Raw genomic sequence first — 26,725 nt, 5'->3', positions numbered from 1 at the left:
TAACACAAAGCCTGTTACCCAAATCTCAACAAGGGCAAGTATTTCGGGGAAAAAAGCCAGCACAAATGAAAAAAAGAAAATTCACTTCTCAATCTTTCATCTTCATTTGACTTGCTATGTTCTTTTTTAATGTCATACTGATTAGCTTTCAATAAATCCAAAGGACTTCTGCACAATTTCAAAGACTTTAGTGGTATTCAAAGGACTTTTGCCATCTTATTAACTTGTTGGAGAAGGACTGGCTATGACTTTACCTCAATAAACCCTATTAAACTCTGCCACAGCACTGGCACGAAGTTCCTGATAATCATCATCTGCAGAAAGCTTAAAAATCTTCAAAAGGCCTTTTATTTCAGTACTGTGTTTTGCTGCTTTGCTTACAAGCTGTGTCATAGCAGGTCAGATGAGCTTCCAGGGAGCACTGGGAGAGCTGAATCTTTTTTGTCTGCTTCAGCCTCACCATGTAGCACAAGCAGTGTGAGGTGGACAGGGACAGACATCCCTGCATGGGGGAACTATCTGCTAGTCAAAAACAGGAATGAGAACCAGCTCCGACATCTTCCTGTTCCATTCATCCTTGTCTTAAGAAGAAAGGATAAGTCATTTTGATGGCATTTTATATATATATATGTGTATACATATATTTAAAATGGCTCCTATATAAGCAACAGCAGGCCAGTGCTTTGGTATGCCTAAATCACTACTGATTTAAAGGCCACATAGCACCAGCATAAGCTGGAGCTGCTGCAACTTGTAGCTCTGTTAGTTTGGCCAGGAAAGAGTGGTGATGGGGAAATCCCTTTGCTTCTACTGTGATCCAAAGCAGAGAACCTCATTACCCACTGACACCTACTGCTCAGTCTCACATAGCCATATCTCATTCTGCAGAAGAGTCAAAAGAAAGAAAAATACCTTAAGGCATCCTTTAGCCTAACCTGAATGCTGGGCCATAACCTCAGTATAAGCTTCAGCAGCTCCATGCCAAGATGTGCTATATGAAAAAACATCCTCATCTCTAAGGGTTATATTCTAGACATCAGTAGCTCAGTGGTCCCCCCAGAAATAATGGGGGATGAATGATTTAGACATTACTGAAATTTCTACCATTGAAACAAACAAACAAAACACCACACACACAAAAAATCCCCAATAACAATAAAAACAAACGAGGGAAGCCTTCTAAACCTCCATCAAGCATCAAAAATAAAGAGGCACAAATATCATTGAATAAAAGCTTCTCAAGTTATCTTGTAAAACAAACTAAAAAAAATGCACTAAACAGATTACATGTCTACATTTGCTGTTTTGAAACACACTAAATGCAGTAACAGCAGATGACGTATTGTTAATAACAGAAGCAGTCCTTATAATGATTAAATGACAATATATGTTGCATTAATGGCTTCACACTTCCCTCCCTCCTAAAGCTGGTATGCATACAAACACCTCTCAAACACAGCCAACTTCAGACAGGACTGAAAAAGCCTAGCTGAACAGTCTCACAGATCACTACTGCAAAATCAGTTGGCTGGGGAAAAAAAACCTTCCTCCAAGATTTGTGAAGGCATCTGCACACCAACATGTGCAGATGTTGCTCCCAACTTTCACCAAAGTCAAGACAAATTTAGCTTCATTCTCAAGATTCTAAAAAATCTAGCTCAGAGCTTTGCTAAATGGACAGCTTCTGACTCTGTCGCTTCAAGAAGCTACCTCCAAGTCTCCAGAACAGGTCAGACAGGCTCTGTAAATCAGTAATCCACCCTTCTCCTCTAGTCTCTGGATCTCTTTCACTTCATGCATAGCTGTAAATTACTTTTCACTGCTTATAGAGCTTTAAACCAAAACCACACTCTTCCTATGAGACAGTAAAAATAGAAATAAGGCTTACAGTGCCAAGTTCATCCTGCCACCTTGGCAAGCCCTTTTTCTTACAAGAACCTTTAATCACTGAGCCAAACAGACAGAAACTAATCAGATTGCTGTATTAACATTTAATGAAGAGACTAGGGGGAGAAAAAAAAAAGACTCAAATGGAAGATTCGGAAGCAATCTCCAGGTAAGGCGGTCCCGCAGTACCAAGAAATTGAATGTGAGCAGATGTGTGAAGGCCTTGGTGAATGCTGCCATCTCCTGGTACCTTCTTCGCTTTACAAACTGCTACCCTTGAGCAAAAGGTACCTGCACATCTCAGTTAAACAAGGCCATTTTTATCCAGTTATTTGTCATACTGTTTCTAATGGGAGAAGGAACCACAGAGCATTTATCACTATGCTCTTCTCCTCTGCATGAGCTGTATGATCAGTGGATGAACAATTTTTTCTGCAAAGGCTTGCTTCCATGTCACCCCCAAAAATAACCCCAAAAATAACACTGGCAAACAGTGGTCTCTTTTAGCTTCCTGAACACAAAATATATCTGTTTGTAGTTCCAATTTCTGAAAACTGGATATCAAAAGGCTTAAATTACAGTCTTTAAATACTGAATCTCAGTTGCCTTAATAAAACATCCTATTCAGCACTCCATTGTCCATGGCAGTTTAAGAAGGTGAAAGAAAAGTAGGTCCATAAAACCACAAAAAAGTTCCTCCAGGACCCCAAGAGGTTAAACCTGGTTTATGTCCTCAAGCTTAAGAACTTATTTCCCTCTTATATTTATTTTTGATCCTAGCTACTGCTGAAGATACTATTACTCACACAAATAGGAAATCTTTCTTAAAATCTCAAGAAATTCTTCATTTTCTATCCTTACAGCTGGAAGTTCCTCTTCTTTACTTTGTCCTGTTCAGAAGGCAGGAGATGATTATGTTCTGTCGATATTAACTTAAACATGCACTCAACTATCTTCACTATGACCCAAATCATGTGATTATTAGAACAGGATTCAATTTATTATAAAGAGTATAGCTCTGTCCACCCAGATGAAGACATGTTATGATGATATATACCATACGGCAGGATAATATTTTTAATACTGAGGCATAACAGAAATCCATTTAAAAGAATGTAAACCAAAATTAACAGCAGTTCTCAATTTAAAGTGAATGATGTACATAGGCTGCTCTGAAAAGAAACTTGGTCTGTTTTGATAGAAAAGTACAGTGAGGTAAAATTGGAAGAAATTATTAAGGAACAACTAGAGAAATATGAGTAACATTTATTGACCATTGATTTGAGTTCTCAGCAAGTGGTTTACACCATTACAAGGCGAAATTCAGCTGACAGTCCAACAAGGTAAGGCCCTTTGATGCTGATTTCAGCAGTTCCTGTTAACCCATGCCAACCAACCACTTGTGCCCCTGGTGTTTTGTCTAGTTTAAAGTGACCTTGTTTAAAGCACTATTCCCTCTTCCCTGCACCCTGGTGTCCATACCAGCACCACCTCAGGGACAGCACTTTGTTTCACAGGACCACAATCAAATACTTGGGGAAACACATTTCTCCAAGTCTACATTGCCACTGAAGTACTTTTATCTCTGAATTACAGCCTTGGTGGGTTGGATCAGTTCTTCTTGATCAGTTTAGAATATTCATATAACTGTCATTTCACCTCATGCGCATGCAATCTTGTGCTGCTCAGGCCAACTGGTTTCAATTATTACTACCTTCAAAAGAACACCCACTGAGCATCTAGTAATAAAACAATCCCAAAGTTGGAAGCATGTTCCACGTGGGATTTTAACAAAAGAGTTTAAAACAAAACTCTGATCAGAGTTGGTCCATTTCATTGCTTCTAGCCTGCACTTTCACTCTTGCAGAAAGACAAAAGCAAACCCCATAAGAAAGACACTTTTCCAGTGGGACATGCACTGGGGATGCACATCAGATTGCTACTGCTGCCCAAAGCAGGTCACTAGTGGACAGCATTATCTCTATGACTTGTCCATCACCAGAATATGTGCTAAAGAATTTGCCACTTCAATCATACTGCACAAGCCATTTCTGAAGTATATTCATATGTACAAGTTAAAAGTGGCTGTTGTGGAGACTTCAGTCCTACAATGGTCAAAGAAGTCCAGGGGGTGGCTGCACAAGTGAAAACTGTTAGAGGAAGTCCAAACCCATCAGGTAAGTATTTGAGACAGCCTTGACCTCTGAACACATAAATGTTCATGCTCCATTGACTTCAAGGACAAAGCTACTCCTGAGAGCTTTACTCAATGAGGGCTTTCATATGAACAACAATTTGGTGTAGAAGCACACTACAAGTAAGAAAAAATATGTTTGCTTCTGTCATCACCTGTGAGCTCATTGTTTCAACCTATTGCATTGGCCAGCCTGCTGTTACTTTCCTCTTTCATCTAGAAGAACTTCAGAGCACAGATTACCTTTTGGAGCAACAGCAGTACTGTATGCACACCTTGGAAGACACAGTAATAATCTGAACCTTTGTTTAGCGCCACAGTTTTATATTATCACAGAACATAAACATTAAGGCTGCATCTTACCTGCATTACCTTAATTCACTTAGTATAGCAGAGTTAACTCAGTATTCAAGACAATTATCTCACCACATGTACTGTCCTATCTTGGCCAAGGCATCTAGTAATTCTAGTTTAGTCTATTCAACTAAACAGGACAGAATCATCACAGATTTTTCCTTACAAATTCTGCACTGTTATTACATACATGTTCACAAAGTTTCATAAGCAACATAATGTGGCTTATATATTGTCTACTGCAATATCCCAAACTAGCATGTGATTTGATATTTGCATATATATTTTTGCTGTATTTAGCAATACCCATTTCACATGGGAAATTTCATATGAAACGACAGACTTATCCTGCATTTCTTGTATGCATGGGCACACATGTTTAACATCCTCACACAGACAAGTGTTAATAGAATCAGGACAGATTATTCAATTTAAAAATCACAGAATTGGAGCTGCTATGCACATGGAAAACAATAGCAAAGGTGCATGTTTAGGTTCAGCACAATTGATAAGCTGATACTCAGTTCAAAGAGACTTTGACCCTGGCAATTAGAATATTGAAAAGGTTAAGTGTGTTCATGAGAAAGGCACAGCTGTGGGGTCCCAACCTGCAGCATTTGAAAGGCTGTTCCAGCAAACTGCAGCTCGCTCCCACACACAGATAGATTTGGGTGCATTCTACATGTGGTATATGCACTGAAAAGACTTTGAAAAAGTAAATCTGGGAAAGTCTTTGTTATTTCAAGACATTCAATTTTCACCCAACCTTACAACCTCTCTTTATAAATATAAAGCTCCAGAATAACTTGGATCATTTTGCTGTAACCGGGGCTAAAAAAATAGAATCTTGTACAGAACTTTTTCTAAAAGACTGCTGACTCTGTGAAGATGAGAATAAAACTCAGCAGCCTGGATCTTAGCTGGTGGCTTAGTGTAGTGTCAAAATCTCCCGCTAAGGATCTTGCTCAGCTCTTTTGGGTGAAATCAAGCCCTTCTGACACTAACAGCAGAACCCCCACTGTCTCCAAAGAAAAGAATTTCTCTTTGCATTTTTACAGCTGAGCATTTGGTTCCACTTTTTTATTATTTCAATGTTTTAGGAATGGCTGAGCCAGTGGCTTCAGATTGCCAAATGCTGGACACGTAGGAGACATTACCGCCTATGCAGATTTCTGATGTCCCCAGTCTTACTACCAAACATGAAACACTTTCTCCAGCATATCTCTCCTGCACCTTAAGGAATTGTGCAAGAGCATACATGTATCTGATATGTCAGACTGTGTCCTCAGGATGTACATAGCAGCAGGGAAATGACAATGCAGCAATGCAATTAGCAGATGTCTTCCACTGGGTCTCCTTTAGAGGTGGGTCTTTCAGGGTGGCTCACTTTCAGCCCATAGTCTAGTAGTAGGGTCTAGGTTGCTTTATGGTATTAGTTAGGTCTTAAAGAACTTCAAAGCATATTATTGAAAATTAGCCACATGGAAAGTAATGCCACATGGAAAGAGGATTAAAGGAAATAGTACTACTCGAGGCTGTATCAGAATTCAGAGGTATCAGAGCACCCTTACACTCTGAAAGGTAACAAAAGCTGGACGACTGTGATTCTAAGGAATGTGGAATCTAGGATTTATACATCCTGACTTCATTCTCCCAAATTTATAAGAATTAGATTTGCAAGTACCAATATGTTTTGCTTACTGAACAACTGTATTGTCTCACTGCTCTTTTTTGTTTCTTTGTAGTTTGGGTTTTTTTTTTACCTTACTGTAGTGCTGAAACACCTTTAAGTTCATTAGTTTTAAATTCCTGAATTCCTTGGGGCAAGTGTCTTGAATTTTCTGACCTTAAGCTGCAGTGGCATCCCTTTACAATATGGCTTAATAGTGACCCACTGAGTCACAAATCAGGCTGACCAACCACATCTAGCACAGGAAGCCTCAGAGGAAAAGAGAAGGCACAGCACTTGTACAAGCCTAACTGGGAGGAGCAAAAGGAGATGCCCAACTGAAGGACACTTCTGCTTATTGTCTGAGACCTGACCTACACCTGATTCCACTGCAGACCTCTCCATGGTACACATCAAGTTGATTTATGGAAAGATGAAGTAAGGAAAATATGTCTGTAAACAGCAATCAATCCTGATTTATAATAGCTCAAATTGTGACAGAAATTGTATTTAGCCAACAACAGAATGCATAAAAGATTTGTGAATTTTGTTTACATGTTTACACTTATTATTCTACTCTAGATATCTCTACCATGGAAGCTTAAACAAAATGAGGTCATGGTAATGCGTGACAATGCTGATAATTCACACCATGAGTAATCTTCCTGTGCTGCAAGAGCACAGATAAGTGCTCAGTAAGTTTTACCCAACTGATTTAAAGTTAGCTCACACACATCAGGTCTCTGCCTACCTGTTCATAAATCTTTGACATGTATGTCTGGCGGTGTGTTGTTCCAGATAGCTGTGTAAAATACAGTTCACAGGGTTTTATGACAGTGGTACCTTTAATATCGCCACCAGCAGGTATTTTACGCTTCATAAATACCGTAGCTAATTCTGCTCTTTACAGTCACCTCTGTTTCACCCAAACACTCTTCCAGCTCTCACTCTACTGTGCCAACTGTACTCTCCACACTGCGAGCCTTCCTGACTGCGTTTTGCTTCCCAGAGGCAGAAAGGACCTAAGGTCAGGTTCAACATTCAGTGTAGTGTGACACCACTTCACCTGAAGATTTTTATCCTGAAAATCCCTGAGCAGATGAGCTGTGGTAGGAGAAGGAAGCCCATCAGTCAGAGTGTCTGATGCCTTTCCTGGCTCTCTATCAGCCTAGCTAGTCTGAATAAAATCTTCCTACTATGATTTCTCACTGTAAGCAGAGAGGAAAATGGAAATGTCTTATGTGGGAGTGGTTGACTCTTGACACCAATATACAAGTTTGTCCTTTCTCAAGTTTCTACAGAGCACAGAGATGCCTTGGACCACATGTTGGCTGGCAGAGATCAATGCACTGAAATCAGTACCACAGAAACTTTTTTCCAAGAAATCTAGAGCCTGTAGGAAAAAAAGGAATGGCAACTATCAAGTTCAAGCAGTTTAGAGTTATCTGTTCTAGTGCTTGCACACAGACTGCTCCAGTCAAGCTCAACGATTACCTTACATTCAGTTCCACTCTAAAAGCTTTACTCTGTATATGACTGCCTGAGCCAGCAAAGAACAGTTGACTGATCAGAGCAGTACGCAAAAAGATAAATTAATCCAAAGATTTTGATGTAAATATGGTGGACATTTAACAGTGGCATTAGCCCTGGCTGCCATGAGAACAGCAAATACAAGATTCAATGACAGTTGAATTTAAGCTTAGATGCCATCTTGAACTCACCTGCTTGTGTCCTGTAGCTCAGGAAATTTTCCTTGCAACCCTTGGCTATACAGCAACACAGCATGACACAGCAATGTACATCCAGTTCTCCCCATTTAGACCACTGTGAGATCTTTTTGAGATCTACATTGTGAACCTATCTACAGTGGCAGTTCTGAATTAGGAGGACATGTACAGTACTTGATTAGGCAGTACACAACCAGTTGTTTAATTGACATTCTTACCTCTGCAGCTAAGTAGTTTCCAGTAGCCAAATGCTTAAATCTAAACAAGCTATTCCACTGTCCTGCCCCTCCCCGGCAAGGGTCATGATGGACAACCTAAAAGAAGCAGCACAGATTTTAATTACACCCCTCAAGATCATACTTAGATCACTGTCAGTTCTTACAGCTCATTTCAAATAAAAATATGTAAACCATATAATTACAGTCTACCACAGAAATGAATTCTGTGCTCACACTAAGCCCACCATTGATAACAGCTACTTACATCTATTTTTTGCCAGGTGCCAGGAAATACTACTCCTATTACTTTCCATGTTTACATTAATCTACTCCTTACAAGCATGATGAGCCAAATTTTGCTTTAAAGTGACATAGTGTGAATCTGGAGCACAAAAAAGTAAGTGTAGATGCTCTACATTTACATTGACACTACTTAAAAGCAAAACCCAAACCGTCTTATATTGTTTCACCACTTATAGCAGCTCTATTTTTGACAACACTACGAGCTTCTGATAAGTCTTTATTCAAGGGATAAAATATCCCCACATAATTTGAAATATGCTGGCTATTTCTTTTTCCCCTTGACTGAGCTGCAGGTCACTTGCTATCTTCAAACCTCACAGTGTCTGTGTCTCTTATGGGGTGATCTCAAAGAACTACAAGTGCAATATACTCTATTCCATACAGTCCTTTCTCAGACAAAAATCAACCATAGACCTGAGTGAGAAGTTCTGTTTTAAATGCACAAAGTTTGTTCGGCACCTAAGAACTTTTGAGTATAGGAGTTACACTATTGCAATAGCAAGGGTTTGAGACATACTAGTTCCCAACATTCCTCAGTTAAGCAAAAATACATTTGTTAGTCACCCCCATTCGGCCACAACACCTTTATTCAGCCTAACTTTAAACAGATGTTGATGTGCTGTGTTGCAGAAGAATGGACCCGATCACATCTATGAGATTCCTTAGTCATGAATTTCAGTTTCCTACATTGCACATGAAGTCAAATATAAACACTCAGAACCCAGGATACACGAATGTCATTTGATTGGCTTTGATAAAATCACGCCATTTATGTCAAGTCTGAATTTGACTCTTTGTCATTTTAGTGCAGGTAAATATAGCATGAAAGCATCCTCTCTCCACACATGCACAACAATAAAGCATCTCTCCAGTGATCATCCTACACAAACTGCTTCATAAAATAATAATAGTTACGGAGAGGCGTATGATGATATCAAGAGGCTATGAATGATTCATATTGTGGTAAAGTATTTTTACTGAACCCTGGCCTTCAGGTCCTGAAATATTTATAAAGAAAAAAATACCTCTATTTCCCACAGTGCTTTAGAACTTGTTGCAGAAGTGGCTGACTGACGTAATGTAGTACGAAGGAAAATGTGTTGTTTCTTCTCATATTCATCACAGGTCAGAAACTTCTCTTGCTCTGCATGAAATAGCCTAACAACATCTCCCTAAAGTAATACGAAAAAGAAGCACTATTAACTGGTAGGCAAAACTGCTAGACTCATTCTTTATAACTGTACCAGCTCCAGTGATATCAACATAGCTCATGTGAAGATAACATTTATTAGTTTCCTATTGCTGGAGCAGGTACCAAGTGCAGGGCACACAATCTTGGCACTAAGTATGGAAATCAAATGAGATAATTCAGTCCTGTAAGGAGACCCACGCACTATTGTGAAAACAGAACTTGTTTCAGAGCACTGCAATGAATAGTGGGCAACAGTTAAGCTAAAGATGATTTTAGTTCCAGCTAACTTTAGAAATTAAAAATAAAAATAAAATTAGGGAAAATGGTCAGATTTTTCTAATAACATACCTCATCTCTTCTACTCTGCAACCAAAGCTAATGCCCTGTCTATTTCTTCTGCTCGCATTTTTGCTTCCTGCTGCCTCTCTCCAATGCTTTAAATACTACCCCCAAATGGGTTTATACATATATATATACCATTTTCCTTTTCAAATTCTTCCTCAAAAACTGATGATACCTTGATACTTACTGAAAAATAACCAGTTGACAGTGCCAAGTGAAAGGCAGTGAAATTCGTTTCTTTAAAATAAAAAAGTAAATCTCAGGGAGTGATCTGGAGGCAGGAAGCTGTGCAGTCCCTCAACATTTAAAGCTACATTGTTTTATTCCAGCTATTATAATTTTTCACTCCCTTCTGTAAGCATCTCATACCAGCTTTTATCATCTTGGCATAAACTCAAGTGTCACAGCTATTCTGAACAGAGCCCTCATCATTCCGGGCTTGAACTTCACCTTTTCTCATGGATCCTGAGTTTTCTCTGGGAGTGGAAAGGGGCTGGAAGCTAGCACAATCCAAACAATTAGTAAGACAATAACACAGAGGAAAAATTTTCTGGTTGTTGAAGGACAGTAGTGAGGGATCCTCAACAGCTCCATAGAGTCCTCATTTCTTCTTTTATTCACCAGGTATTATTTCTCTACAGTCAAATACGACATATTTCACATTCAAAAAACAGTTTTAGAAGATCATACTTACTCCTTTCAGTACATCATCCCGGTAACTACTGAATTTCATGAACAAAGTTATTTTCCAGCTTGTGTTACAGTTGACAGCATTTACCTTTGGGACAAAAAAAAAATAAAAAAAAAACAAATCAACCAACAAAACACAAAAGCAAAACAACACAGTTACAGTCTTAAGGGGTGTTCTTTTCTTTTTGAGGCATTCTATTCTTCTATAAGATCACACACACGTAGGGTGGCAGGGGACATGGCTCAGCTGCATATTTGTACAGTTCCTAACATGGGTCCTGAAGCTCTTAAGTGTTAGTGATGCTGATGATGGAGAAGATTCAGTGGGCAAAATGCTAATCTGTCTATTGACATACTACTAAAGACAACCTACAGAGCTGTTGGACATCAGTGAGACTTTTGGATACTCAAACAAAACTCACAAAGCTTTCAGAGCCAGAAAGAACTGCACCAAGATTAAGCATATTTCATGTTGGTTTTTGAGGCCAAGCTGGAACAAATGTTTAATACTGGCATCTAACCCATGGTGGGCTCATGGTAGGTTCTGGTTATCAGTGAAGAACAACATCTCAGATCAGCAATTCCCCTCCAAAGAGCAATTCCTCACCTCTTTGCAGCCAGGGTTATCTAGAAGCTCAATGTTGCTGGCATGTAGAGGCTGCCCTGCATTGACTGGCATGAGAACAACTTTATCTCCCACAACAACCTGGAATTCAGAAACAAAATGCAATTTGGACGTATATAATTACCCAAAAAAATGAAGTAATGTCACATTCTTAGAAAATGACTCAAACACATGCTCTAGGAATGGCACTCAGTGAATTCACTTGCAGACAATTTACACACCAGCTCTGTACACCCATGCCTCCGCGATTGCTTGGGTTCAAGATTTCACACTAATGAATCCTCACATTCTCAGTAAGCATGTCGCCCAGTTCAGCAGAAATCTGAGATCATGAAATAGATGTGAACCTATGAATTCCAAGAGCAATTCAGTTCATCTATAAAGTTACATGAACTATTCTTTATCCCATATATACTGCCAGCCAAAAGGCTGAAAAAGCTTAGGAAATAATCCGTAGTCAGAGAGCAAGACTCTCTTCCCTCCCTTGCTGTCAGCCAACCTTCTCCCATCAAGGCGTCTCATTTCACAAAGGCCTTAAAAATTTGTCTGTGACAAGACTTATCAGCCCAGTGACTCCCCAGTTCCATGGAACATCTTCTGTCAAATGTCACGACAGGCTCGGAAGTTGTGCAGTTTAGACCGTATGACTGCAATCTCTAATGGAGCATAATTCACTGGAAATTCGGAGAGGCAAACATACTCCCATCCCCTCTGCTGTTACTCCCAACATGGTATTTGGAGCTCAGCACAGGCAGCACATCAGCTAAAAGACCTTATCTCTGTGAGAGGAATTCCTAGCTGACTTCCTGTAAGCCAACTCCCACACCCTTGCAATCCTTCACCTATATAGACAAGGAAAAAACAATATACAGATGTGTCTTTGACCTAATGAGACATGCGTATAGAGAATTCAATTCATACCTGGGAGGGAGAAAAAAGTAATAGTTTAATTAAAAAAAGAAATAAATCAATCCACATAGATTGGTTGGCATTGGTCCTGATTTGCTTATGGTTGTTCACATCAATTTTAAGTGCACACACATATGAAGACAAATGGCTACAAGTGATTTTTGCTCTATGAAATGCTGTGCAAGCCATGCTTCCTTTTGGAACACAAATAAACAAAAAGGCTTTTTGCATTGATCAGCACATTTCGTATGAACAAGCAGAGCCCAATTCAACTTCATGTAACTTCAACACAGGTGAATTCAGCCCCCACTGCAGAGGTGAAAAGAAGGTTGCCCGTTCTTTAACAACACAGCTAAAAAACAGCAACATAAGACAGTGTCATCATGCTCAGACTACACATGGAAATCCTATTTGATTCAAGAAATAAGAAAAAGTTCCCTAGTGGAACCAAAATAATGACAAGATGTCTTTAAGGTACATATGCAATACATTTCTGCATGCCATGCTTCACACAGACATTACTTACAGCCCATTTTAAGAAGTTATGACCAGACAACTCATTAATCAAAAAAACACCAGGCTTGCATCCTGCAAAGTGGAATCAGGACTTCAAAATTATTGCAAGTACATCAGGATTATAACAATGTAATTAATAAGAGAGCACAGCATTGAGCATCTTATTTAGAAAAAAAAAAAGCAGGAGGAAGGTATCATGGAAATAACTTGAGGAAGGGAGCTATACACAGCTACTCTGCTGTAAGCACACATCTGAGGAAGAACTGTTATGTGGGGTCATGGATTCTGTCTCAGTCTTCTTTCTACCCTGCTCCAAGTCAGCTTCAGTAACCTGCCCTCAATGCTGGTCAGCCCTGCCAACTGTCACAGAAGAAATGAGATATCCTCTATTCTTTTCCTTTCTTCTTTTCTTCTTGCTTCAGACCTCCACAGGTGGTTGGGAAGGAAGGGCCAAAGGCAATTTCGCAGTGCTTGTTCCCAAATACCCTCCAACAATGGTGCAGAAAACAAAATCAAAGTGAAGAGACAACCCTCTTCTCTTACACGTGGCTGCCTTAGGTAAGTTGTAAGTCTGCTCTTTTGAGTTCCTCCTGTCCCCTATCCAGTTGATTTCCGGCTCCAAATAATGTTCCAGCATGCCCAAAACGCCAAAGACAGAGCACTTGCATGCCCACATGCCCATGTAGAATTGTACTACATGGAGGTTATAGAAGATACAGCAATGTATTTCCAAGGCTTCCCTCTGCAAAATTAGAACTGACACCAGCTCGTTCTCCTCTTTCCTAGCTACCCTGGGGCACAGCTGGCCACAGTATGCTGTAGACCAGCAGTGGGCAATAGTTTGATAGGTCTCTTGGACTTCTTCCTTACATAGAGACATGAATTAGTTAAAGCTTCATCAGACACACAGCTTTTGAGGATTTCATTCCTGACACCTTTGACAAAACTGTTACCCTTTCTGGTCTAGGTAAGAAAAGAATAATTAAATTCATCGGGAAGCCAATGAAAATTTAACTTTTGAATTCAAGATAAACCTACAAGGTCCTTCAGTCTTGGATGAAGCAGAGTTCCACCTGCACAAGGTAATTTCTAAATTCATGCAACTTTACTTGCCCATGCCTCGTTGGAGAGAGTACATTGAAAGCGGGAAGAGCCATAGTCAAAGCTGACTGCATTTTGTCTTCTGGGTGGAGGACCAGAACTAGCATCACTTAGAGTGATTCTGTCATTCATATAAACCCCATAAGCTCACCTTGACCCACCACAATCAAGAAATAGGAGCAAATATTCTAGTGAAGGTGTAACATATCACAAAGACTGGCAGTTACAAAAGGTTCTGTGAAGATGCAGTAGCAGTGATTTCAGTTTGAACTAACTATCCAAATAGATTACTGGTCACATCAAAGTATCTGATACACCATCTCCATTGGTTCTATGCTACAATCACATCTGTCAGTGGAACTGTTGATACACTTCAAAGACCAGGAGGAAGCTCTCTTCCCCATAGGTGGCTGGGCATTCTCCAAGTCCCAGACTGCTTCCCCCAGCATCCTGCAAGATCACGCTTTAAAACGCCTAAAATGGCAGACAGCTGCAAATGCAATTCACACAGAGCTAATCCTGTTATCAGTGCCCATTCTGTTATTCGATCAAACTGGAGCCAGCTCTTGCCTTAATCTGTGACATCTTCCTTTGAGGAAGAGCTCTTACATGCTTAAGAAAAGTCTGTATAAAACACTGCAGTTACGCCAAGTAGTGTAAATGTTCAGCTGTATTTTTTCGTTACTTTCATTAACTTGCATAACTTACCAGTTGCTAATGAAGCTAAGCTACCCCTCCTTCAGAGAAATAACGTATAAAATATTCACAAGGCTAAACAACTGTGACAATGAACCAGAAAATTCATGACTTCCTGTATCACAGCTTCTCCCAGACTAAACCACCTTCTTTTCTTTATGCATATATGGCATATTTGGATCTACCTTGCCTGGGTCATCTGACACAGTAGCAGTCATCCAAGCATTAATTCAATACTCACTTCTACTGATCTAAAGACTTTCTAAAATGTGTCTTCTTAGGGAATTTCCTCATTATAGCACAACTCAAAATTTCCAAACAGAATAAGGGCCTGATATACCAAGCTAACTCCGGGTACTGAGAGGTCAGAAGAAAAATGTACCCAAAAGTATAAGTTCTTCAAAAGCTAACTTAGTGAATGGCTAAAGTAGCCTCAGCTTATGTGGTTTTAGGTGCTTTGTAGATGAGTCCCCCCAAACTAGCTTTTTAATGGGCACATGTCTGGCAGTAACTGAGATGGAAGGAGTGGGTACAAGGCTGGAGCCTCTCTCTGCCTGTGAGGGGCAAATCCCTATCCCCCTTACAGCAGCCGCTTAGTTTCTGTAACTGTTGAATGAGTGGAAATGTGCTAGAGCAGTTACAGACAGGCTACCATAGGACTAATGTTTAGCACTGAAGGTTTGCAAAGAAAATTATCAGATTTGTTTAGGCCTGGTAGAAAGGAGGTAAAATGTGGGTCTCAAGACTTTCCTCTATAAAATATAATGGCAAGCTTCCAGCTCTGAAAGCCAATACCTTGTGACGGAAAACAAGCAGCAGGCAGGTTCCAAAGGAGGCTATTAAGTTAGGAGTAAACCTAGTAATTTCCCATATAGCCCTTATAGCTCAGAGCCTGTCAAATACAGCCCCTCAGGGAATAAACCAGAAGAGAGGTCTGCAGAGTGGAATGTTACAGCAATCACTGCAATGATCTGCAAGCTTTTCAGACTAGCCAAACCACTTCCAAACTCTTATGTGCCCACAAAAGTGTAAAACTGAACCAAAAAGTCTATAGTACTGAGGATGTCTTGTATGCTTAAGATCATTCTGCTACTCTCAGCTTTAAAGGCTCAGGATGGCTTTGAAGATCACAATCTGGGAACCCAGGTCCTTGCTCTGGAAAGCATGACATGCACTTATTTCCTGGGCATGAGAAAATAAGAAGATTATGAACTGATGTTATTCTAAGAAATTAAGCCAAAACCTTAAAGCAGTAAGTCACCTTTTTTCTTTTTTCTTTCCCTTTCCAAAGAGGGAAAGGAATACCAGATTAATGTTTGGTCCACAACACACACTTCCCCCAGCTGAAAAGCCTTGCAGAGGTGCCCAAGAGAGCCACTCATGTTTGATGCTTTTCTTTGCAACAGGCTTGGGAAAAAGGGGAGCTTTTCACAGAGTGGGGAAAGACTACACCTTTTGGGACTTCTGACCAGGAGCTGTGAGCGCAGTTCTTCCCCTCCCCACAATAGATTGCCAAAAGGAGCTGCAAGCAGCCACACTCATCCTGGACAGTATCCCAAGAGCTGAATAGCCACAAAGTTAATGGAGAAAATACACAACAGACATTCCTGTCTGCAATCCTGAGAGGACTACTTCACCAATTACTTCACAGGGGAGAGTGGCCAAATGTTCCCAGATAGGTCTACAATACAAAACCACACCAGTTCATCATGTGGCCTTCCCAGAGCCAAATCTGAATTTTCCACAGCAGGCATTTAATCAAGCTACAGCCAGCTGAAAGAAGAATCAAGTTTTGATCTCATGGTGCAACTCACAGATCTGCAAAGAGCTCTTCTATACAGTCTTCCTCTTATCAATACATAACTCTCCTACTGAAACCTACCCAGAAAAAACCTACCAGAGTATCCAACCTAGCAATCATAGTTGTAGCTGTCAGGCTGAGGGGGCAAGAGATTTGAAGAAACCAGATGTATTCCTGGAAACATTCTCTGCTGACATCCCAAAAAAAAGATGTTGCCCAGAATAAAAAAAATAAAAAATAATTATTCTTTTAAAATAATTTACTCTAGTGTAAAATATGACTTATTATCAGCTTTGTAATCTACACTCAATAGGTGGACTTAGCAAAGATGCCTCAACCCAGGTCTGCAAGGATCAGATGAATGTGTCAACATTTCAGGTTCCAGACCATGTAATTTGATAACATGTTCTAGTTACACTTAAAAGCTAATTGTCCCAAGCACCATTCAAAGTATTTCTTTCCTGAGCTTAATCCATTATGATTTATGCCAGTAGCAAAGAAATGATGTGTCTTCTGGAAACTTTCTGCCTTCTCCCTCTTACGCATTCAGTATTTCCACTTACATTGTCACCTTCACTCCTCAATTTCCAGAAGGGCTGGATATAAAACCAGGATCCCTCGTTCCCTGCAGCATCCAGAGACACCCGCATAGCATTCTTCTCTAGCAGAGCCGGCAATCTCTTATTGACTGTGAGGTACTTGTTACTTTTGATGTGCAGTAGCTGTGAACAAATGTTAATTAAAAGAATTAGTACAAGTGTTGCTTATTCTCCCTTCAAAGGGAGGGGTTTGATGGCTGTTGCTTATTCTCCCTTTAGCTACAAGAGGAGGCACAGGTTTCCACACTGTAATGATTTTTCATAACATATATGAAGGCAAAATGAAACTTGAAGTATACTGCTGCTTAGAAAAACAGATGCTATATCTCAGTTTTGAGAGAAACATGTCAGTGATCAATTTTACAGCATATAGTGTGCAGGTAGGGCAAGTGTCCATCAATAGTGTTACCTTCAGGAATTTCACCCATTACAGTAAAGTTATACTGCACTTAGGAATGTAACTTCTGTCTCATTTATATGTCATGTAGTACAAATGACTTCAGTGATTTAAAAGGAGCTGCACAGCACCTCTATAATATAATTTTGAAATAAACCTTGAAGATACATATTTACATTCAGATTCTAAAACATAGCAGCAAAAATTACACATAAAATTTATATTATGACATATTATTTAAACATGGATATGCAGCACTTCTGGTAGGCTTTAAAACAGAGAGAAAAACACAATAGCGTGAACTTCACCAACTTATGTTTACCTGACCCTTGACAATCCAGATTACAGTGGTTAGATTAATTTCCACTGGAACCCTGAAATGAAACAACTGTTTCCTTTCGAGCTCTGAGAGAAGGCAGACGGATTTCAGCGGGTTTACCTGTATGACATTGCTGTATTTTACAATTTCACCCAACAGCTTTCTGTTCTCGCTTTCATTCTGCTTTTGTTCCAGTTCTGCCGCATGCTGCAAGAGAATGGTTATTTCTTTAAGCTCTGGCAAAATCAGGACCTGTATTCAGCTACTGGAACAGATAGTGATAAAAGGAAACGGCATCACATTTAAAACACTTCCTTCAACCTGCAAGCATTACTGCACTGAAAATATTAGCACCTGAATCCTGCTGCAGCATAACTTTCTGAACTATGATCACTCAGACCCTGTGTAATGTTTCTGGGTTTTTATTACCCAGAATAAAAACTCAGTCACAATTTACGGCTCACACCTGAGATACATGCTATCTAACAAATTTTCAAGCATGAAAAGTAATTCCAGGTGCTTTACTGCATCCTGAAAGGAGAAAAAGAAGGGACTATGATCAGCTCCTCCCTGTCACCATTTTTTTTACTTGGGTTTTTAACTGCATACAAATACATTGACTTTGTATGCAGCAAAATTAGTAGGTCAGACATTGCAAAAATCAAGGCTACGCGCAATAGTCTGTATCAAACACAGACACAGCACAAACTCAGCTCCTAGCTGTAATTACTGTGTAGCTAGCTCTAGCCACACACCGTGTGCCTTCCTTGCTGGTTTTAACTGGTATCCTCTCAACTGCACATAAAGCTATCTACCAGGTTTATGATGACCTGACTTACTCTTATGCACTCAATTATAACATCAGGCCAGCTCTTTTTCAGAGACAAGAATTTCTCCATCCGTACTGTACTTGATGCAAAATACAATCTGCTCAATGGTTCAGATAAGGATCACCTAGACTGAAATAAAAGACAACCGCAATTCTGAGGAATTTCAAGACTAAAGCATTGAAATCTCTCCATCCACTTCTCTGCCTAACTCCTGGAAAGCACTTCTACAATAAAAGCATGATTTAAACTAGGACCCACTCCTCATTTTAACAACTCCATTTCTGCTTAGTGAAACTTCTGGAAAAAGTGTTTTGCTTACAGCAAAGATCCACAGAATCTGTGGGCACAGCCCTCAGTCCAGAGTAAGACAAAAAAACAGGGCAGGGGCAATAAATGCCAGTCAGGAGGTAGGAGAGCTAATGAGAATATGAAGTTGCTATGGTGGCATAATAATACCCATCACAGTGGTTCCCAAGGCACTTGTTACTGTTCTTTCTCATTCTATTGTAATTCTACAGCCTGGAGATCGAGATAAGGCTACAACTATAGATGCCTCTTACTTGAAGTTTCTTCAGCAGTGCTGCTTCTGTGTGGTTTCCTTGTTTGGCCTGTTTAGCTTTCCAGTACTGCTTCTGGGCCGAATATCGGTTCATAGGACACACCTTGAAAAGGCAGTCTGTGAAAGATTGAAAAAAATATTCATAAAGAATGTTGAAAGACACTTCCTTCATTTGTAAGTATGCTGTGATTGGTTTTCTTTTCCCAGAAATGATAGATAGCAGTGTTTAAACACAGTCAGAAAACAGCTTGATGGCAACAAAATCAAAACCAGTGTGCCAGAACATCTGAGTTGAAACTAACGGCTTCATGCCCGCTCCACAAAACCAATGCAAGAGTCCCAGGTTATGAACCTGCCACATGCAAAACTGCCTGCTGCTTTTTCAACACGCTTTGCTGCAGCACAACATTACAGATGTACTATTTGAAGACATGTGAAAACTTGAAAAAACAGTCCTGCTTTCTGTACACCTTACATCTGGCTGCCCTGCTCCTTCTGGCACTGCTGTAACAGTGGCTTGCATGGGCACTCAGTTGCAAGCCATCAAGGAGGTCAATGCAGTGCTCAGGTCTACACACACCTTAACTATGATTAAAAAAAAATGAATGGTAAAAGCAACGAAAGACATGAACTGAACACCACTGCCACTCAACAACAGGTAAGGAGGCAGGGAGGGGAAGCCACTCAAGAGGAATTGCCCAAACAGGGTGGCTGCACAAATGAGGACAGAGGAGGTACACTGAGGAGACTGCAGCCAATGGGGTAGACATGGAGTAACAAACGAGGATCAGCAAAACAAACCCAGTTGCAGTGCAGTGACCTCCATCCCTTCTCCACTGCATCTGCACAGTGACCACATGCAGCAATGGGTCTGGGTACTGGGAAAGGGGAGAGATGTGTCTGGAGGGAAGTCAAGGGGTGCTTTCCTAAGTGCTTATTCAAGTGTTCATTTTTATTTCCCAGCACCAGAATGAATAATTGAAAGTTAATGTAAATTGGCAATAAACTAGATTTTGTGAAATTCCCTGACTGAAGACTTTCTGGGAGTTTTCAGTCCAGTGACAGTCCTATAGACTAGAAATAGAAGCTCGTGATTCACCCAAATCCTATTTTTAGAGTGATAAATGATAACTAGTCCCTCATGGCCCCAGTCACCAACTGCTCTAAAAGCTAGGCTTGAAATACATCTACTTAGCAAATGTTGGTAATTGTCCTTTCACATCCGCCATGTATCAACTGGCAAGAGGAAGGGACAGGAAACTATTAATTAGTAATCAGAGTTTTGCTGTGAGAACATACAGGACTGCATGTGTACTAATGTGAAACTCCTCCCCAACATGGGTTACCATTATAAATGTCAAAGGAATGTCTGTCCCAAACTATTAGCCCTGTCTATTTAACTGTCACAGATGGCAAGCACTCTCTGAGGACTAATCCATGCCCAGAGGATGGACCTTGAAGATTTCCTCCCTGCTCCATATCAGAGTCTCAGGAAAGTAGAGATGGCAGGGAAGAAATTATTCCCTCTCAGCTACCCAAAATGCAGCACAAGCTACAGCCAGGTAGTAGAGGCAATGTATCCTGCTTAAGAGAGGTTTTGCCCCAGGGCTTGCTAAGAATAAAAAAAGTCCCTCTTCTGATCCCACAAGCACATCTTGCAGGCACTGACACCCCAGTTTGTCCAGAATTAGCAATGTTGCTTCTCTGATGGTCATCAGAGAACTTTCCCACAAAACCCAGACTGCAACAGCACTGGAAAACCACATGGCACAGAGTACAGCACAGACACTGCTCCTCACGAAAATACAAAACCCAAGAAGTGAACAAAAATGCCAGCTCCATGTGAGCAACATGAAGTGCTTTTCACCACGGCACTCAACAGTTAATGGCATGCACAGCACATAGCACAGAATAATTTGAAAAGAGCCCTCTCTACTCTCAGCTTTCTTGTGGCTTTCTCTGAAGAGAGTCACTTTCCAGCAGCACTGTGTAGTCACCCTTACCTCTGTTATCAACCATGCTGCAATATCAAATAGCAATATCAATACTAAGTACACATTCCAGTTAACATACTGGATCAGTGCGTAGGTGACCTTGCTCAACCTACCAGCCTCGCATGTCACTTTTAAATACTGTGTAATCTCATCAGTCACCCATTACTGTCACAAAAACAGCAGGGGAAGCTATAGGGAACTATCATGGTCTGTGTTTTTAATCACTGAGTCAGGTCAGCAGCAGTTTCTATTTTACAGTGCTGTCCCACTCACACCGCAGCTCCCAAAGCAAGTTTGACATCTGCTGTTGCTAACTACCTAGGACTGGTTCCAGTTCTCCAATCCACAACAGCCCACATGGGAAATACCTTCTACCATGCACCTAACTGCTCCACCCTTACAAGTGAAAATTCAAGTGTCAAATTCACAATCTGTCTGTAGAAGATGCTGATACCAAGACAGATACTATTCGCATTTTCAACAATGGAAATACTCTTTTACACAGGGATGAAGAGGTGGAGATTTACCTCCTGTGAGATACATTCTCCATATATCCTCCAATATACCCATCTCTTCACAGTCTGCAAGGAGTTATTGAAACCAATCTACAGTAGGAATTCCTCTTACAAAACAACAGGAGAGGGAGTGAAAATTTAGTGTGAAGGCTGGCCTTGCCTTTCCTAAGTAAAAATGGACTCCCATTACTTAAAATAAAATAAGACACACTCTCAATTATAACCAGGCCCACCCAAGCCCAGCTATCTGATATTAGTGCTGCCAAAACCACTAGACTAAGACCATGCCACACGTTCCTCCACCACCTGGGCCCACAGAGCTAGCTTTTTGCAACAGTACTGGCTCTCAATCCACAAACTAAGCTGCAGTGCTCTTATTTCTGCAGATGTGCCATTTGATCTGTCATATATTGGCCATTATTACACCAAGCTTCTCATTTCACTGTCTCTCCATAGCAATTGATCTTCCTCTACTATTCGTAGCAGCAAAGCTTCTTCACACAAACCCACTGCCAGTGGCAGAATTTTCCTTGGCGCTGACCCAAAGTCCTCACCAATTTGTTCCCTAACCACAATCCTCAGTCACTGTTCCTAAGAGAAAACACTAGAAATCTTTATCAGAGCAAACCCAGCCACCTTGCAAAGGTGTTTACTTTCATTTCAAAGTTGAACACTTACAGTGAGAACTGTATCATACGACCTAGAGTAAGTAACTCCCAGGTAACTTTTACAATATCCTGAGCACTGAGGAGGGGAAGAAAAAAAAAAAAAAAGGTAAAAATAGAAAACATAATTACAATACTCCATGGACCGTTAGATCATACTGTACGTTGTAGGAGATTTTAAGTATTGGGATTTCAGCTTGTAAGACAAGAAGTCCACTATTATTTTCTGCAGCAACCTATAATTAATGTAACTTCTCAGAAGGCTTCACGAAATACTTATTCCTCTGAAGTAACAATAATTTTTTTTTATAGGACCAGTCTTCATTTCTCAGTTACTCCCCACACATCCTGCTATTTGAGTAAACACGCTATTTCCCATCCTCATAGCAGAGTCTTGAAGCACAATGCTACCAACCTGTAGAGAAATGCAAGCTGTGCACGGTGATGTGCAGTCACTAATGGGTCTCCTTCCCAAAGATGAATGAATTTTCCCTAATGATAGCTCTCAAGTTAAAAGAAATGTACGGCAGGCGGTAGATAACCTCAGCCACCACAATTCCATCTGCACAATACAGGTCTCCTGACTTCCAGTCTAGTGCTTTGGAAGTTGAACTACCGAGAACTTTGTTAAAAGCCATATTATTTCAATTGTATTTTCTTCAATTTATCTTTAAAAAATAATAATCATATTCTTTGTTTACTTTTTACAACAGGATACTATATAAATTCAAACTTTGTGTTCCTGAACATCAGGAGGGGAAAGAAAGCAGAGCTTGCCCTAGAGAAGCTATAGTTTAAATAAACAGGAAAAAAATAGAAAATTAAGTAGAAAATTATAAAGCCACTTTCCAGCACATAGTGGAGCAAAAGCCCAGCCCTCCTGAAGGTCCGTCTAGTGACCCACTCATGAGACAGACCATCTTTTCTACCTTTGCAGACAGTCCTGGTTCCTAACTCGCTACTGTACAGAGTTTTACATAAATGCTTCTCTTCCTGTGGGCACTAAGTAGGCACAATCAAAGGTAAACAAATAGCTTTAAAGCAAATGGCTTAAAAGTAACAGCCAGTTTCACTTACTGTACTTTCATGTGTTCAGACTTTGGCAGTTTCAGCAGTTTTCTCATACCCACAAAATCTTCCAGGCAAAATTTCAATTACTTGTGCACAAAGTGAAGATGGAGAAAATGCGAAACACTGCCCACCCCAGCCCACACACGCAGTTCTAAAAACAACAAAAACGCTTCACATTTTCTTTACAAAATGGAAAAAGAAGTGGAAGCTCTCCCTGATCACACTCCAGGCTTAACCTCCTACACTGTACCCCTTGGCCTGTTAGAAAGTAAGACAATATGACAAATTGTCAGTGTTGAGCCATGCATAAATTGCTCATTGGTGGGGGGGGGACACCGGGGACACACGACACATTAATCAGAACAACCAAAAGATGGAAAGCAGCAGCTCTGGGAATGCAGGAGAAGATCCAGAGAGGATGCACTCAGCACTGAACTGACCATCTGCCTGAGCTTGACAAAGTGCACAAAATAGCGCTCTTCAAAAGGCAATAGTGGGTGGAACAACCACACACAGCACATCCTCTGAGCAAAAAGCAGCCACACTCAGGAAGTCTGAACAGGAAAATAACTCGTATTATGCCTTTTAATCTTCCTTGACATTGGATAAAGATGACTTCGAACAATATTTGTCAGATGTTTTCTCCCATTCCCTGCCTCCCCCCAAGTGTTAGGAATTCAGCTCACACTCATCACAGATACCTATGATTTGCAGAACTACAGAAATTATCATGTCTTTATTTAAACCAGAACGCTGACAAATGCGTAAGTGGAGGTGTTAATAGTGGCCACTATTAAATCAGTGTGATTAAAATCTATGTGTTTTCAAACAAAAATCAGAAAGGTAAAAAAGAGATGAAGTGAGAATGGAAAGGAAGGAATGTAAGAGAGCAAGCAGTGGGGCAATGAAGAATCTTGAGGAAGACAACAGAAAAAACGATCAGGAGTCTCAGAAGAAAATTGAAAGCAATTATGGAACTGAGAGAAACAAGAAGAAAACACAAAGACAAACCGGAACAATGAGTGAGAAGGCAAGAAAAATGGTAGATGGCAGATAAAAGAGGAGAGAGAAAGAAGAGTTCACAGGAACGTAATGGAAGTGAGAGACAAGGAAAGAACAATGTCAGAAAAGCTTAGGACAGATTAAAATTGGAGAGAAAAGCAAGAGAAGGATATACAGGAACTCATAATTTTCATTGCAAATGCTTCAAGAAAAAGTGGCATATAATGTAGGGGAGTTTAAAAACTTAGGTCCTTTTACACTTAAAGTAGAACAGAGACTTAGGCTCCTTTTTCAGAGTTGCTAAATTTGACTAACAAGCGGGCCTTACCTGTGCTATTTTACACCTTGGGAGCTGAAACCCTTTCCCGCTGAAGTGTGTTTAAGGTCAGCGTTCAAGGAAACTTGCAGCTCTGTTGCTCACAATGTGACTTTTCTACAGAGGTACAAGACTTTTGGCACACACTATTCTTCCTAATCTCTGGGAACCTGGCCCTGCAGCAGGGTAAGCATTCCCATCTTGACACCAAGTGCTTCAGCTCTCACTAGCTTCAGGCAGAATTAGGACAAGAAGCACCTGGCTTGATCAGTCCATAAATTCGAACTGAAAAGTAGCATACACTTCCCCCCCCCCCCTTAACAGACTTCAGGAAACACATGTGGGACCAAATCCTGCCCTCCTTTGCACTGACGCAGATCTGGAGGTGCACACTGATGAACACAGAGCCGCTCCAGGTTCTTTCTGTTGTGACTGAAGGTGAAATCTGGATCACAGCTTCTTTGTACAGACACAAAATGAAAAGCAACCACAGCTCTCCTTAGCTTTACAATACTTTGTTTTGGAGGAAGTTCTGAAAAACCTAGAATAGCTACCACCCACTCACACAACACAAACACGTAACAAAAACGAAACTGCTATTTTGAGACACCTCTTTAGTCAGGCTTTCGGTTCAGGCCAACAGCTCAGTACCTTGATCCCTGAGTGAACCCTGTAGAAGGAAAACAAGTAAAGGCCTGAAGACAGGCTGAGAGAGTTAGGCTTGTTCAGCCAGAAGAAGAGAAGGCTCTGGGGAGATCTTACAGCAGCCTTACAGTACCCAAAGGACCTACAAGGATGCTGGAGAGGGACTTTTTAAAAGGGCATGTAGTGATAAGAGAGAATGGCTTTAAACTGAAAGAGGGGAGATTTAGATTAGACATTAGAAAGAAATTCTTTACTATGAGAGTGGTGAGACACTGGCACAGGTTTCCCAGAGAAACTGTGGCTACCCCATCCCTGACAGTGTTCAAAGGCAAGGCTAGATGGGGCTTGGATCAACCTGGTCTAGTGGAAGGTGTCCCTGCCCCCAGCAGGGGAGTTGGCATTGGATGATCTTTAAGTCCCTTCTAACCCAAACCACTCTATTATTCTATGAAACACAATTATTATTTTTATTTTCCCTGTTGGGGAAAGGGTTGATAAAATATTACCAAAAAAGAGCAAATACAGTTCTCTGATGCTAATTTTCAGAGTCAGTCCTTGGAATCTAAACATCTTGTTAGAAACTTGCCTTTCTCATACTTGTTTTGACTCTTAGGTCAAGCTCTAACCTCAAATCAATGCCAGTTCAGCTATCAGTGATAAAAACATTATAAACCATACAGACAGCAGTTCCTACTACTAAAGAGGCCCTACTCTTCCTGCTGCTAGATGTTATTTTTAGTTGCTTATGTCTAATCATGCAGTTAATCATTCATTCCTAAGCCTTCTTTTTATGTCAAGAACTTACTTAAAGCAGTTTTTGCTTGGTTTATTAACTTTGCCATTTTAATTGAATGCTATTTCCCAGAAGATTGGAGAGGTGGGGGGAGAGGAAATAAGGGTTTTGTTTTCATTTCTCAGTTATAACAACAACATTTAGCAACTTTTTTAGCTCAGTGCTTTTGAGCAGGGCTAAGAAATTTAACAAAACGTGGCAGAGATGTGCTGGTTGCTCTCATAATACAGACACCTCATTGGTACCAGGCACTAAATCCTGATTAGATTCAGGATTAGAACAGGAAGTTTTTGCTGTGTTCTCAACAAACTCCTACTATTCCCACACTTACAATTTGACATGTAAGATGAAAGAGAAAACAAATCATCAATGGCTTTATCTCTGCTACAGCCAATCTCCTGAATGCCACTTGATTGCACATACCTGAAGCAGCATGAAAATGCTAATAGATGTGGCCCCTAACAATATAGCCATTATGCTATAGCATGGCAGGTTTCCTCACCAGGAGTGATAAAGCTTATTGATTTAGCTTCTCCTACCCATGTTGCAGTTCATCCAAATTTGCATGCTACCACAATGCTAGCAATAGCTAAGCACTTCAAAATTAAGTCAGATACGGGAGCACCCTAAAACAGAAAGAACAGGGACAGGAAGTGAGGAGCCAAAGAGGCAGCAGTGAGGAGGAGGAGGAAACTAGTTAATAACAAGTTTTGGGTCAGGGAGGGAAAGGGAGAAGTGAGATCCCTGAAAAGTGGAGGATCTGAGTTAGAGGAAAGGACATTAGATGCTGTGGAGA

General features: G+C 40.5%; 1 protein-coding gene across 5 annotated transcripts in view; it reads right to left on the bottom strand.

The window, feature by feature from the left end:
- ITPR2 (inositol 1,4,5-trisphosphate receptor type 2) overlaps positions 1-26,725 on the bottom strand; it is a 257,303-nt gene that overhangs the window by 194,373 nt on the left and 36,205 nt on the right. For all 5 annotated transcript variants that reach the window (XM_061359821.1, XM_061359829.1, XM_061359798.1 and 2 more), the window contains exons 3-9: positions 18,930-19,045; positions 17,660-17,746; positions 16,788-16,946; positions 11,184-11,282; positions 10,581-10,664; positions 9,378-9,524; positions 8,050-8,145 (exon numbers count right to left, since the gene is read on the bottom strand). In XM_061359821.1, coding sequence (XP_061215805.1) covers positions 8,050-8,145; positions 9,378-9,524; positions 10,581-10,664; positions 11,184-11,282; positions 16,788-16,946; positions 17,660-17,746; positions 18,930-19,022 — 765 coding nt within the window. In that variant the 5' untranslated portion in view covers positions 19,023-19,045. The remainder of the gene's footprint in view (positions 1-8,049; positions 8,146-9,377; positions 9,525-10,580; positions 10,665-11,183; positions 11,283-16,787; positions 16,947-17,659; positions 17,747-18,929; positions 19,046-26,725) is intronic.

Source organism: Neopsephotus bourkii, unplaced genomic scaffold (genome assembly GCF_033783945.1).
Source record: "Neopsephotus bourkii isolate Nb327-2 ecotype Australia unplaced genomic scaffold, CSIRO-AGI_Nbou_v1 NB_107, whole genome shotgun sequence".
In the NCBI taxonomy this organism is placed as follows: Eukaryota; Metazoa; Chordata; class Aves; order Psittaciformes; family Psittacidae; genus Neopsephotus; species Neopsephotus bourkii.
This window is presented reverse-complemented; position numbering and strand designations above follow the sequence as displayed.